This window comes from Centropristis striata, chromosome 2 (assembly GCF_030273125.1).
Source record: "Centropristis striata isolate RG_2023a ecotype Rhode Island chromosome 2, C.striata_1.0, whole genome shotgun sequence".
In the NCBI taxonomy this organism is placed as follows: domain Eukaryota; kingdom Metazoa; phylum Chordata; class Actinopteri; order Perciformes; family Serranidae; genus Centropristis; species Centropristis striata.
Window position 1 is genome coordinate 26,796,706 of NC_081518.1, and position 15,336 is coordinate 26,812,041.

The 15,336-nt window shown below is 39.5% G+C and overlaps 1 protein-coding gene across 4 annotated transcripts in view; it reads right to left on the reverse strand.

The window, feature by feature from the left end:
- Nucleotides 1-886: 886 nt before the first annotated feature.
- Nucleotides 887-15,336, reverse strand: part of csnk1g1 (casein kinase 1, gamma 1) — a 39,288-nt gene continuing 24,838 nt past the window's right edge. The window contains exons 8-14 of one of the 4 annotated variants that reach the window (XM_059347727.1): nt 14,834-14,918; nt 14,499-14,647; nt 14,319-14,426; nt 13,305-13,415; nt 10,696-10,802; nt 6,896-6,919; nt 887-5,956 (exon numbers count right to left, since the gene is read on the reverse strand). In XM_059347727.1, the coding sequence (XP_059203710.1) occupies nt 5,902-5,956; nt 6,896-6,919; nt 10,696-10,802; nt 13,305-13,415; nt 14,319-14,426; nt 14,499-14,647; nt 14,834-14,918 (639 nt within the window). In that variant the 3' untranslated portion in view covers nt 887-5,901. The remainder of the gene's footprint in view (nt 5,957-6,895; nt 6,920-10,695; nt 10,803-13,304; nt 13,416-14,318; nt 14,427-14,498; nt 14,648-14,833; nt 14,919-15,336) is intronic. The other 3 variants (XM_059347736.1, XM_059347746.1, XM_059347753.1) reach the window with 3 other exon arrangements.

Below are 15,336 nucleotides of genomic sequence, written 5' to 3' on the forward strand. Positions count from 1 at the left end.
CTATAATCTTTTGCTTTTTTATTGTGAAAGACTGGGTGGTTAGACCTCTTAAGGGAACAATGCACAAATGCTAAAGTTAGGTGTGGTACTGATATATTAAGCACAGTTAGCAGATGCTTTCAACTGACATCCATGTTCACAGACACACAACGACCACTTGAACAGCGACTCGGGTGAGAATGTCGCTGTTTTGTAATATTATCGTTCATTGTGAACACAGCACAAGACAACTATTTAAACTAGGACTGCATGCAGTACTGAACGGGCCCTCGCAGTACACGCGTGTCGGGGCATGCTGCCGTCGGGGTGTGTGCGTAACAGGGGCCAGTCTATACCACCCCTATGAATTTCATTGCCTTAAGTGTTATAGTGTGGCCACGGTACCAAATATGAAATTAGACTGCCACCACAGTGCCACCTAGGGGGACGATCAATAAAACCTTAAAGGGTTATCCTCAGGAGGGCATTGACAATAAGTAGGCAGTGAAAAATGCAATAATTTGGTCACGAAAATAATAATAAAAAATAATCATTCGAAATACAATAGGGACCTCGCAGGTCGTTGCCTGCTCGGGCCCTAATAAAAATCGTCTAATTATTTTAAAAAGATAACAAAAAAACCTTTCCTAAAGCTCACCCATCTCCCAATGTATTACTGCACCCACACCATTAAAATCTGATTTTTCTATTACTCTGAAACATCTAATATGAAAATTCAAAAGGTCAGATGAAACCCTGAGAGTCACTGAACATCATTTAAGACATAACTCTACTGTGAAATCAGCGTAAACCATCTGGTTTGATCAACTGCGTATATTTGCAATTTCATTAAAATCAGAATGCAGTTTCTTAAGCAATTACAACAAAATCATCCCAGACATTCCCACAAGGTGGAGAGATCTTTTATTTTACATAAAAAAGGGTGCAAACTGGAGTTTCCCTTTAGGTGTGGAGGGAATAAAAAGTGATTTTATAAGGTCTGTGTGTGACACATTGTATTATATGAGTCCAAGGAGGAAAAACAACATAGGCATCTCAGATAAAAAGGACCTTTAACTTTCTGTAAATTAAAAAAAAATGAAGCCATAAAAAGAAGAAATGTGGGTCCTTCATTCTTGAAGCCCTTGACTAACTCATTCAAATACATTTTTGAAGTGACATTCATATTTCAACACAATAATATTTATTTACAGTTTTAAGATTTCTCTTAATCATAGCTCTGAAAAAAAAACAATGCTGAGGGGAGGATAAACTCTTGGAGCTGTACAATTTGATTTTCCACAGTCAGAGGAAATAAAAATAATCAAAGAATACATATTTTATGTGGAATCCCAACAGAAAGAACAAAGAGTATAATTGTGAACTCTGTACAATTTACAATTCTCAAATAATCATCACAATATTGCAGTAAATGTCACCCTAAACCTCTCCCTCAAAGAAAAATATACAGTAAATCCAAGACAATTCTACAGTACAGCAACAAGGAAAAAGTGCCAGAGAACCCATAAAGACCTAAGCCGTTCATTCACACTTAACTGTCCTTTGCTTTGATTTACACAGCTTTGACACACACAAATGTGACTTACACACAACCAAAGCCATAAACACGAGTCTGACTGAAGTGAAGCATGTCAGAAATAAAGGGAACTGAAATGGAATGTGCTGTGACATGAAGACATGAAAAAGTTATTTATTTTACATGAGGACTGGAAGCCATAACGTTTCACTGACCCAACAGTATACGAGCCCTACAGGTGAGAGAGAGACCGGCGTTCGCTGTCGTCTCCACATAAGCCATGCAGATACAAACCATACAGAGTACACCTATATCGCTCTGTACGAGGCCCAGAGAGTAAAAAGTAAATACATCAGAGTAATATATCTATATCTACCATTTCAGCCGGGAGCTAAAGAGCGAGGCGACCCACAGTTTTTAAGGAAGAAGCAGATGTCACAAATCTGAAATAAGAAACTTGGTCGATAAAAATGGTTCCAAACCAACAGAAGCGACTCATAAAACACTTTTTTTTCTGACGCCGACTCCAACAACACTTCCTGGTACTGAATTGAGCCACGTTGCTCTGCGATTAAAAAAAAAAAAAAAAATGACAGTGGACACGTCAAGGACACAAGGTGGAATGCGATGGTTTGAAAAAAAACAAAACATTCAACTTCATATTTTCCTGGCACAGGTAAAAGGCATGGGCTAGTAGTAGTAGTAGTCTCAGGAATGGCACTCAGGGAATTCAGGGGGAACGCTGAAGGCTATATCGTCTGGATATCCATCTCACTCTACGGAAATACTTTCAACTTTTTGTCAGGTAGCTGGAATGAAACAGTCCGGGCGCTGCTGACGCTTTGTGGTGAGACTCACGGGCAGCAGATGTCACAGGTTTGGTGTCTGACATAATGATTTCACAGACAACATTACGCATGTTTTCACAGAGACTGAAAAGTGACTTTAACCTCCAAACCAACATCAAACTGCATCTCCTGGGGGGGGGGGGTGAAAACATTAACCCTAATCTGATCAATAAACACCAGCTAGCACAGGACAACACAGGTGAGTCTGACACCTGCCCAACACACTCAAGAGGCACTAAGACATCTTAAAGAAACGAATACCTGTCATTCAAATAGCCGGTCTTTCTTCCCCGCCATTCCCCTCAAATCCTATGTGTGGATTTACGATGATAATGACCAAGAAAATAAAAACAAAAACAGAAAAAAGGTCCCGTAGATTTTTCATATTCAAGTACTTTCAATAACACAATAACTTAGACCCCGGATTAACTGACATGTCAGGGGTGAGAATGAACCAAAAGCTATACAGTGTAAATACACGCAACAAGCAGGTTTACATACTGATTCATTGAGATAGTTTACAACATTTTATTTCTAAAGATGCTGGAGCAGGTCCACAAAACTCCAAATCTAACACCCTGCTGAGGGTTGATTCATCTAGGACTTGCATGTGAGTGCATGCCTGTAGGCTTGGGCAGTATCACGGTAAAGCAGAGTAGCTCCAAATCCAGACAGTAAGATTTTTAATATTTTAAAAAATACAGACTATGCTCTTTTAGTCTATGTATTAAACTGACTGAGCGATGCTGTATTTAGGTGATGTGTAGTGCACAGACTGCACCACAAGAGGTCAGGCTTTACTTGGAAGAGACGGCTGAGCTGAGAAATACGGCGACTTACAGGATGATTCAGAAACAGTGTCTGGGAGTATTTTAGGTTTAGTTCCAATGACAAAAGTGAGCCAGACAACAGTTTTGAGCGATTTTTGTAATTTTTTGCAAATTCAATGGACTGGCGACAAAAATTGAGAGAATCGTTGTCGGCAGAGAGCCACAGCAGGGAAAACACTGTGTTTTTATGCTCACTCGTTGAATTAAGGATTTATTTAAACCAAACCAGAATTTGTGGTTGCTGGAAAAGTGGAAAGACTAAAAAGGGGGGTTTGTTAAGTTTATTATGTTTCTGTCGAGTTTGAAAAAAGTGTGTTTTAGATGAGTTAACAACACAATAAAGCTAGTTTTAATTTGTTAAACTTAAATTCGGAGTTCTACTTTTTATGTTTAAGAATTGTGAAATGTTTAAGATTGTGAAACGAAGAACAAATCTCCCAGCTTAAACTACGGATTATGCACAAATATCACCATATACTGCTTACCCCGGTGAAATGTCAGAAATGTGTGACTGTATGAAAACCTAGATATCACCCAAGCCTGTCTGTGAGTGAGTGTGTGTGTGTGTGTGTGTGTGCGTGCATGTGTGCAGAGAGTAAGGGGGGAGGGAGGCTGTCATGGCACAAAAAAAAGAGTGGGCGGGGATAAAAGTCGATTTAAAGTGTATTCCCTGCACCCTATAGGGAAGGCCTAGCACACGAGGCAGCTACAATTAAAGTAATAAGCACGTTTAAAGTACAGTATTAAGAAGGCAGGGTCTTGTCAGGGAAAGCCGGGGTCAACAAATGTAGTGCAGTCATGGTCTCAAGCTTTTTTTTGTTACCCTCTTTCCCCATAAAACCATGGCTATTTGGAATGGAGAAAAAAAAATTGCATTAAAAAAATTCACATTAGCAAGATATAAAATAAAAAAATAAAACACCTATGTACGGTAATTCACTCTCTGTTAGGAGGATAGGCAAGGTGACATATCGAGGATATTGTTTCAAGGCAGTCCTCCATGACACTAAATTAAAAATAAAAATGGTATGGACACGTTCACTTATCCGCCCTCGCTGGCGCTGACGTTCTCTCTCTGTGTCGAGGAGAGGGACCGGGGGGGTTTAGCAGAGTCGTCCAAACTTAAAACTTTGCAGCACAGGGGTCTTCAGACTGGACACGCAGGGGCAGGGACGTCTTAACACCATTACAGATTATTACACCAAACCTTCCATTTGGCATCGCTCGCTCTCGGGAACAAATCTTCAGCGTAACACGGGAAGTCATTAACTGCTCTGATACTAGCCGGGGAACAGTCCGCAACTTTGGGCTTTATTATACACAAGTGACCCCAAAAAATTGCGCTGCAAATTTGCACAACACATCATGCTGCCAACTCATTTATCCAACTGGTGGTGCGATGTGATGTAGTGGTCGACTGGTCGGTCGGTCGGTTGGGGTTAAGGCATTGGACAGTAGCGTCGAGAGGCGGTGATTCATTCTCCGAAGCACATCACGCCAGTTTCTCTTGTCACTCCAAAGCCCGCAGTGTAGAGTCCATTATTAACCATCACATTATTAAGATTAAGAACATTTAAGATCCTCCAACTCTAACTCACGCAGTTTTGGTCTGACTTTTTTCCTTTTTTTTTTACATTGGTCTTAACTGCAATTTCCTTCCCATGCACATGATAGGTGACATAAATTCTCCAGAGTCATTTCTGTCCATACATTCAGTGTGTATGTTTTAGAATTAGTTAGAAAACTGGTGGCAACCAAGAGATAAATAGCATAAATAGCATTTTTTTCCCCAGCCCCATGTACAAGTGTCAAGGTTGCTGCTCATTATCACGAAGCCAACAAGAGCAAAACTGCATGTGAGTCAAAAGAGACTGTAGTGTGTTTCAACAGCGGCGTGGTTAAGGGGAGTGCTTTAACCAAGCAGCGTGAGCAGAAATCATCCTCAGAGAACACAGTGCAGGAGGCGTCTCTGGTCTTCTGTTCTCTCAGGCCCGGGGCCCAGTGCCAGGGTTGACCTCTTTGGAGGAAAAAAGTGCAGGGGCCAAATAGCAGACTGATGCTCTTTGTGCCTGAAGGTAGGCAGTCACACTCTTGGCTCCTCGTGTGTTCAGGTTTACATTCAGTCCCACGTCAGGCATAACCAAAAGGGCTTTGTGTCAAAATGAGTTAGCAAACTAACAAGGGGGTAAACCACTTTGAACTGGGACTTGACGGAGGGAAAATGAAAACATGAGTCAAACAAAGAAATCATGGTATGCTAGAGGCTGAGGGTGGCAAGATTCCACAGGAAGATCTGTCTCTTCCTTTGCAATACCACAGAAGAGAATCAGGAGCAAAAATATGCCAAAATTGAGGAGAGGAAATTACAAATGATGGGTGTCTTGGGGAGGAAAAAAAGAAGATTATCCTCTGCAAAATTCCAACAAAAAGGTTCCCTGTTTGGACGACTGGCCTGCAAAACATTCCCACACATCTTGGAGAAGGAAAAAAAAAAAACGAAGAAAAAATTAAGAAGGACTCCCATCAAAAGACATAAGCGTCTTGTACATCTCAACAAACCATTTTTAAACAGGTCCCTCCAGAAGACAATTCTATCAAGATCTTTCAGTTGTCTCCCTCTTTTATTCTGTATGGGACCTTATTGATTTCTGAAATCACAATCAACTGAGCCGGACACTTGGAGCGTTTCAGGCCGGGCGGTGGACGATCATTTGTGCCTCGGCGTGTTCTTCTTCCGTTTTCGCTTGAAGAAACAGCAGCACCTGCGGACAGAGATGGACATTAAACTGACATGTAGGTGAGAGAGGCTTCAGATGAAGAAAAAATAAAGAACAAACACAGACTGCTTAAATTAGAGTATATATTACAGGAGCTGAATTTGAGTCTTTCGAATCTGGACAGATAGGTGTTCTTTTTTGGGATCATAATAGTGAGAACTGCAGCTGGCAAAATGAGTTAAACATTAGCATCAAGAATGAGATGGATGCACTGCCATCCACCAAGAGTTTGCATGCTTCTTCACCTCCCACAGAAAAATGTCAAGAGGGGAACTGCAAACTGCTGCAGTGACTCTGAAGGCAATATTTCTCCTATGCAAAAAAATAAATAAAAATGGAGCAGTGCACACAAAGAGCACAAGACACGGTGAGCCCGAATGGTCAATAAAAACATACAAAGACAAGAAAAAAGCTGTGGATCGAGACATAGGACAGTGACTGGGTGCTCTTAGATTAATTCATTAAAAACTTATAATGGTGCACCATGCAACAAGAGTTTGACGACCTTTAATCTGAAGCCAAATGAGCTGCTAAAAGTACAATACAAGGGCTTTAAATTACAATAAATTACTTAATTACAATACAAGGGCTCCAAAAAAAGACAATTTACTCAACTTATATTAACGTATTGTTTATTCTTTCTACCAAAATGCGACATGAAGTTTTAAGTTAATCTGCCTACTAACATGGCAGCGCTGGTTAAAATATTCTTTACCTATCTGTCACTTAATGGTGGTGACAAAAAAGCAGTAAAGGGCAGAGACTTGATAGTACACAAAGGAGACAGTGTTCTCAGGGGGTAAATGGCACTACTGTACCAGTGAGAGTTAAATTTTTATAAACAACAACTCCACTGGGCCCCAGCCTAGGCTGGTCCACTCCCTGTCCCATGAGTCTGATGTGGACTAGCAGAGAGGGACTCACCACAGGTTGAGCATTTTCACGCAGCTACAGAAGAAGAGAGAGGAAAGAGTGTCAAGAGAAAAGAAAGATAGATTAATACAGCAAGACCAAGATGATGAGACTGGGCACATGCCACACAAACATGCACACAAAACATACCAACAGGACACCGGTGGACACAGAGGGGGGACGTTTGAGAGGTTAAAGGAGAAAAGATCACAGGAAAAGGTTACAGAATGTCTCTGCAGCCATTTATTCTTGTGTTGGCAAAGCCAGAACCCCTGGCTATATGGATTTTTACAGAAACAACATGTTATGTAATGTATGCAACAATTGCAATAAAGACTACCTTGTCTGCTGCATAAAATATTCAATTGCTCAAACGATTCAATTCAGTTCTATTTTTTTAGTTTCTTTATTTCATGATGTCTGTCCATATCTTAATAAAGGTTCGTGGACAACAACAGAAATAAGTGCAAGATTGGGTTGATGCAAATATTCGCAAAAAAAATCATCACTAATATTCTTTCAAAGCCCTTTCTAAGTTGAGTCAATACTTTTTTACTATTGAATTAATACGTCTCGGTGTATCATTAAAACTTAAATGTCTTTGCTAGTAAAAAATGTGTAATGTGTAATCAGTGACTAGGAAACTTTGTAGCACTGACTAATCAAAAGCAATAAACTGTTCAAACAGGAAGTTACTGGAGCATCACAAGCTAACAAACAAAACCTGCCACAAATTAAGAGTTTTAGAAGGTCAACATATATTATAAATGTAACTTTCAAACCTTTATGAATATACACTCAATTAAAATATAAACACTTTTGTTTTTGCTTGAAAATTTATTGTGACCATTTTAAACAATTAGGCACTGTTTGAAACAAATTTGTCAATAGAATTTCAGGGAACCAGCGTTTTTTTGAGGTAGAAGAAGTCTTATACCTTTGGTTTCAGTTCATGAAAAATTGGAGCAAAAACAAAAGTGTTGCATTTATACATTTGTTCAGTGTAGCTTTAACTTTCCTTTATTTTATTTTATATTTAAATAAATGGAGAAACGTTTCAGAGTTAGTTGTACTACTGCAGTTTAGAAATAGGAAATATTTTAATATACAAAGCTAACTGAAGCTTCTATTTAAAAAAAAAAGGTAATACCTGCTGCTATAAATCAGCTAAAGGAGCATAAACATTTATTATGATTTTAAGAACTGAAGAGATAGAAACGAAATCCAATGCAAGTTTAAGCTGATTCTGTAGAGTCTGAAAATGATTAGTGTTTGACAGTCCGAAGCAAATTTCAGCCCATGAATGTTAAAAAAATGAAAGAGCCAACTGTACATGTGGCATTAATTCACCATGGGAAGCTAAAAATCCCTCAAAATGCAAAACAGTTAAACGTGCAAATTGTCGAATCACACAGTTGTGAGAGCGGAGACAACAGGAGGACAGCCTGTCATCTGGGCAGAAATAGAAACGAGAGCAGATTAAAGTGAATGAACCGCTGGGAGATTCACGAGGAGACTCGAAAAAAAAAGGAAAAATTCCCTTCTGCTCTTTTTTTTTTTACAGTGGGTTTGATTGGCTCTGGTGGGAAAGATCAGAAATAAAATCCCTGCAATATGTATTACAAAAAACTCACAGAGAGCTATACTCAAGCTAAATACATTGATAGATATTCTTTGTCAAGATATATGTAGATAAACATGTATCGAACATTACCATTAAATACAATGCTACAAGATGAAATCCTCTACTTTAAGAATAAAATGGAGATGTTTTGCTTTGGGAATAATTTTACTTTCCAGTCGGCCCGATGATGATTGATTCATTATTACCTCCTTCATTGTCCATTTAAGCACTGACTTTAATTTAAAATCAGCTAAATATTTTGTGAAAAACTTCTAATTGAACGTGTAACTGAACACAAAGACATTGGTTAGAACCAAACAAATATTCCATGATTTTAACTGTTCACGTACCAATTTTGGCATTATTCTACACCCAGTTTTTACAAGGGAAAAACGCCATTTATCTGAAACTCAAGATCAACTAGGCCCACTGATGCCTGGTTCACATTTCACACCCTGATTTTTCCGATTGATGACAGATTTTGGAAATCCCAAACAAAAGCTCCCGATCAGAGGCAAATCAGCCTTAACTCAGCATTCAATGATGCAAGTTGAGAGGTTCACTGAAGCATCACAGACACATTTGAGATATCAATTATCTAAATATCTTGAGCTACAGCCAATGACAAGGGTTGAGGGGACACCTGAGGGATGGGGTAACGACAGAAACTGTACTGTACAGTATGTGTTGGATTTGCAACGTGGACAAAAGTTGTTCTTGCACCTCAAGGAAACAGTCTGTTTCCACACTTCTTTACTATTTATAACCTGTTTTGTGAACACGTGTGCCAACAACAACAGAAACAAGCATGACTGCGAGGAAAAGAGAGACCAGAGACCAGACATGATCAACAGGGATTCCTGCTAGTGCAGGATCTCAATGTCTGTGACCCCTCTGTCATCGATCAGTCATGTAGTGTGAAAACTGCAGGACTCTCGATTACAAGATAAATAGGGGGAACAATACAGCGAGCTTTGAAAGCTGTGTGGTGCCATTATATATAGCAATAAGCATAAATGGTCACACCACTTATTCACAACAGGGAATAACTGGGCTGAATGGCACTATGTAGGTCCTGGATAGTAATGTAGCTGACTGGGACACAATCAGGCCTCTCCCAATCATCTTAATTAATGATAAAATAACCGTCTCAACATGAGCGTGGTTGTGTTGACCACTCGAGACAAAGCGCCACTTTTAAATGTCTCATGCTTGTAACTTAACCTCTGTATTTGAAAGTTGAGCTTTACGGTCACGTTTTTGGTTTGTACTTTTATCAAACAAAATTCAGTCTCATTATATAATGTTTACAGCTTTTAATTCCAACCACAAATACTTACTTTCCCCATTAATATATACATTTTCTGTCCAAGAGAGTTGTGTGTCTCAGAAGAGCTCTTCTCAGTTCTTCTCAGTCAGCTGAACCTCGTGACATTCAGCCAGCAGCGCACTTTTAGCACAGTGGGCGGCCAGCCATGCAGCATGGCATCCTTCCAGATGCTGGTGCTGAAGACTAACACAAGTAGCTGCTCAGCTGGAGCTACCAGCTCTAAGATAAACTGAATGAAACCAATACTAATGACTGTAGTTTCAATGTTCTTTCCATCGTGTTTGCCTCTCAGCGAGAGAAAGAAGTGACTGATACGTTGACATCATGTGCATAATCTTTGTACATGTGACTAACTTACCACATGGACAATCTGCTGTGATCTCAGCTGGCTGCTACCACAACACATTGACAGAATCTGCTTTGCATCGATCGTTACTAGTACTGTTGAAACCATGATGATCTAATTGATCAACAGTGGAGTATTTCTTTAAGATGGTCAGGATGTTAGAAAGTGAAGCTGCCAGTGTAGCCTTAGAGGGCGACAGTTAGGTCAGACTGCAGGTATGAGAAGCTAAATTAACTCCAACTGAGAAGTTAATCTACATCTGCTTTCTTTATTTTAAATAGGTTTAAGTGAGGGAACAGCAAAGAGACAGGCAGCAGTGGAGATCAAAGTCCCACACAGGCAGACAGAAGAGGGGTAGGAGCAGGATGACAGCTGGGGGGGGTGAGGGCTGTCACAATTCAATAGCATAGTGGCGAGATAGAGAGACAGAGAGAGGTAGAGAGGAAGAGCGGGAAAGAGAAGAAGCAACAGATGGACACGGAGGAGAGGTGTGGCGGGTGTATGACACATACTTGGCCTCGTCGACCACTTCCACCTCTGCCTGAGCTGTAATGGGAGCATTGGAATGAACTGCCGGCTGATCGTCTGCGTTCAGCTCCCCGTTGGTCGAGCTGACCACCTGCAGCACAGACGGGTGTTAAGACGTTGGCTAAAATCAATGTAACAAAAAAATAAATTAAGTAACAAAACAAAACCTGTCCTGCTGTGACAGAGAGTTTCTCTGGTTAAAACTAATTCACTTTACTTTTATAGTCTGCTCTTTGGAAACACAGCAGCAAAGAAGAACAAAACATCAATAATACAAAAAGCACATTAATATGTTGTATTAGCTCCTTTCCCCTGCTTGCATTTGCCTCTTTGGTACCATTTTAAAAAAAATCACTTTCCTGCCCATATAACTTCAAAAGACAGATATGAACAATCACACATCAGACAAACAAACTGCCACCAACACACACATATAAAATAACCGTAAGCAGAGAAAAGGGTTTTTTAATAGTTGTCCCAGTCACCTGTAGAAGAAATGGCATTATAGTTATTGTTAAAATGTGTGTTCTGTGTGCATAGGTGTATACCTTGAACACTGTTAATCTTAGCCATCCTGATACCATTCACTTCCATTCATGTTGCAAAAGTGTTGAAAAATCCTCTGCAGATGACGCTGCAGGACGCAGGAAATGATTGAACCTACTTGTTAATTTGTATTAAAATAGTTGCAACTATCAGAACAATAAATAATACAAGAGGAGCAAGATGAGGGTCACGTGTTCTTTTGGTCAGAGCCCCTCGAGTCATTAATTATGAGCCTTATAGATCACCATATAGATGAGTCTGCTTGACTCATGTCATGTGAAATTTTATCGATATAAAAATAGATACATTTTGGTATGAAGTGATGCGAGTGAAAATTACATTTGTCTTCTTCCACAGGATTGCGTTTCTTCTTTATTATCTGCCATTTCTCCAGCAAGATTGTCCACAATGTTGGTGTTTTTCTGTCAGCCCACAACAGTGATCAATTCTTCAGCAAAATAATTATGACTAAATATGTTCGTCAATGACAAATGTTTTTTTAGATGACTAAGACAAAAGCAGCACCAACGTCATTAAACACTATGACTATATTAGTATGCAAAGAAAAAAAAAATAGTAACTCATTTTAGTTAGCTTTAAAATTAAAATTAGACAAAATATATAAACGCTTTCCTGTGCATAGTGCACCAAATTAAGACCACAATTACAGCACAAAAATTAGTACAGTCATGACTGAGGGCTCGGAATAATTTTAAGTATTATTTTTAACGCTATATAACGAACTACTTTTATATTCGTTGTTCAAAAGGAAAGTTTGTCATATACTTTAGGCAACCAAAATTAAAAGTTTTTTGTTGTTTATGAGTAGAATAGAAACTGTATAGCTTTAAAAAAGAAAATATGTTTGCCTACAGAAATGTAATTCTTTTAACCTTTATATTACCTAAAAAAATAACAGATTCAAACCCATAGTTAGTGGTGTTTAACAGTGACTGTAGTTAACAGTGTTAACATATAAGCCTGCTAGCATTAGCTTAGCTACCTTGCCTTTACATGAGTCATGCTGCAATGACAGACCAATTAGAGCTGAAGAGACATGTTCCTTTTAGTGGAAGACGATAAGGAGACACAGTCCACAAATAACATTTGTTTTTTCATGGATGAAATATCTGCTGATGCGTGGGAATTTTCAAGCCTCCCCACTGTTTCAACATGAACGGCAGTGAATGGAATTTAGTAGAACACTGTACACACCTATGCAAACAGAGCTTGTTACACACATGGACAGTCTTGGGAAATGGCAAGTAGTCCAAATTACACCAGGATGTTCCTTGAAAGCATAATGACCCTTAACGACTAAAGAGCATGCACTTAGCCGGCTTAGCCAGGTCACCCTGCCATGCAAGGCTTCTTGATCTTGCAAGGAATGTCCAAGCGCCTTGACGGAGTTGAAGACCTGAGATCAAAATGCCAGAACCAGGGCTGCTGTTTATAAAGCTAAATCATATTTTCACCATCTGGGGTGGGTGGCACCAGATGACATGCATATGGTGGTGCAGAAAAAATAACATTTCCCAGCCAGGGGTAAAGGAGTGGGGGAGGTTTATGGTTGTAGATCTGTCTCACACACAATGCTAAAACACAAAACAAATGTTGTGCTATTGTACATTTACTGAACCAGAAATAGTAGCGTAAGTAGAAATACCAAGAAGATTTAGGAAATACCATTCTATTCTGATCTATTATGAGCTCTAATATCATACAGTTTTCTGTAGATAAATAAAAAACAATGTTTATAGGGTCCACAGTGCAATTTTACCTCCTCTGTTGACCTGGAAAGTGTATAAAATAGCTTTTAATTAATAATAGCAACCAAAATTAAGCAACATTTGCTTCAGAAATGCAGAATAACCATTTGAAAATGCCAGACTTCTCTTTAAAAGCTGGTAGAAAATAATCAAATGATGCAACTTAGTATATTTAGGCCCTTAACTTGAAACTTTATTTATTCATCTGAATTACGAGACAGATCTGACTCCATAGAGATCGGGTGGGGGTCGTGGTTGATCAGGTGAGGGGTGTATACCTGCACTGAGCCCCCGTGCCTGTCCGCTGCCAGGTGGGAGGTCAGATAGGAGGAGTTTGCTTGGCGTGTGGGCTGCACCTCCCATGCTCCTCGTCGATCTGAGACCGCTGTCTGCTCAGGAGTCGGGGGCGTCGGTGATGGAAGGGGAAGTAGGATTGGGGGGGTGCAATGGGAGAGGGTGGGGGTGGTGATGGAATATTTGCATTAGGAAAGATGAATATTTGGGTGTGCGAGGCAAGGTACCATGCAAAGCAGCATGAGAAATGGAGAAGAAAAAAAATTAACAAAATAAAAAGTGAGAATCAAAATCAAAGCAAGGCTTCAGCCAAAGAACTGAACCAGAAACTAATGAGCCTGAAGCCAAATGGAAGTAAACTCTTACATCTTGAACTTTGGCCTCAATCTCATTACATTTAAATAACACACAAATTAAACATATTGTCTTTGGAACAGCAACTACCATTGTAAACAAAACAATAGTGTTTATACAAAGACAATCCAGAGTACATTTAGAAGTGAACCTGATGACAAAAAAAACTTATTCACCATTTGAACCTCATATGGAGCAAGACTTTGCACCCAAGCTCTGAAACTTGAATCTAAGTCAACCACAAGGGGCAAATTAAAACATGTGCAAGGAGAACTGCAGTCCCTTGGAAATGCTGGCCAGAAATACCATTAATGAGGCACACCTGAGCACATTTTGTAGTGGTCTCTCCTGAAATCAAATCATTCGTCCTTCACTTTCTCATTCCAATGTAGTACAGTACGTGAATTATTTCTAAAGCATTATCTCAGTTATCAGAGGAATTAATATAGATAATTGGGATATATACAGATAATTGGGATTAATGGTTTGAAAACCAGGGTAGTACTTTTTAAAGTGGGGTTGTATGAGTTAATTATCCATTGTCAGTGTTACCTACAGTAAATGACAGGCAGCACTGGAACAAAAGTCTGACAAAACACAAACACACACACACACAGTGAGAAAGAAAACCCGGGCTGGCGTACCTGATTTCTAATTGGTGGGTGCTGTGAGGGCCGGTCTCTGTGAGGATGGCTCTCTCTCGTCACAGCTGATGCTCCAGAGTCTATGTGGACAGACCCCACTGGTGTGGGCTGAGGGGAATAATCACCAGTTAAAAAAAAGTGGACTGACTGAAAACCTGTTAGTAGTTGTGCGTTACTTACTATCTGCCTGCCAACCCAGTCGTAAGTGTAGTCAAAGGTGTATCCTTTTCGCTCAAACAGTTCAGTGAACAGAGTCCGCAGATATTCATAGTCAGGCTTTTCAAAGAAGTCCAACCGTCTCACATATCGCAGGTAGGTGGCCATCTCCTCTGAATTAAACAAATGTTTAAAAAAAGCGTGGTTTAACCTCTAATATAGCTGTTATAATTCTGATTATATAGTGGATCGTCATTTTAAGAACACGCTAAATTGTCATATCATAGCCAATCCCTTTGTGATCATTTTCAAGCTTCACGGTCTGAGCCATAAGAACATTAAAGTCCTCATCATTGTACCTGGGAAGTTCTCACAGAGGACCTCGATGGGAGTGTTTCGTTTTGTGTCTCCGATCTTCTGGTATCTTTCTTTCAACGTGTCGGCCTGCAGCAGTTTCAAAACAGAAAGACATATAAACCAGTTCTGATGCCTGATGACCATTCAATCTAAATTATATGAAAACTAATTTTAATAATATAATACTATTTAAATGCACACTAGAGGATCATCAAATATTATTAGATTTTAAAACGTGGGAGAACACAGACATGACAAGAGACGATTCATTGAACACGCAGGACCACACACAAGGCGTTTTCTTGGCTTGGAAGACAAAAGAAACCATGTTTCTGTGCTACACAAGCATGCAACATCCAGTTGGGTTTGTGCTCAATATTCCATAACTTTTCCTTGAACACTACAGGATTTCAGTGGAAACCCAGGAGGCTTTGATCCAGTTAGTAACATTTAGAGTAAGTTTGTACACCGCCAGCACAAATAGAAAATCTTGTTAAAAGAAAAT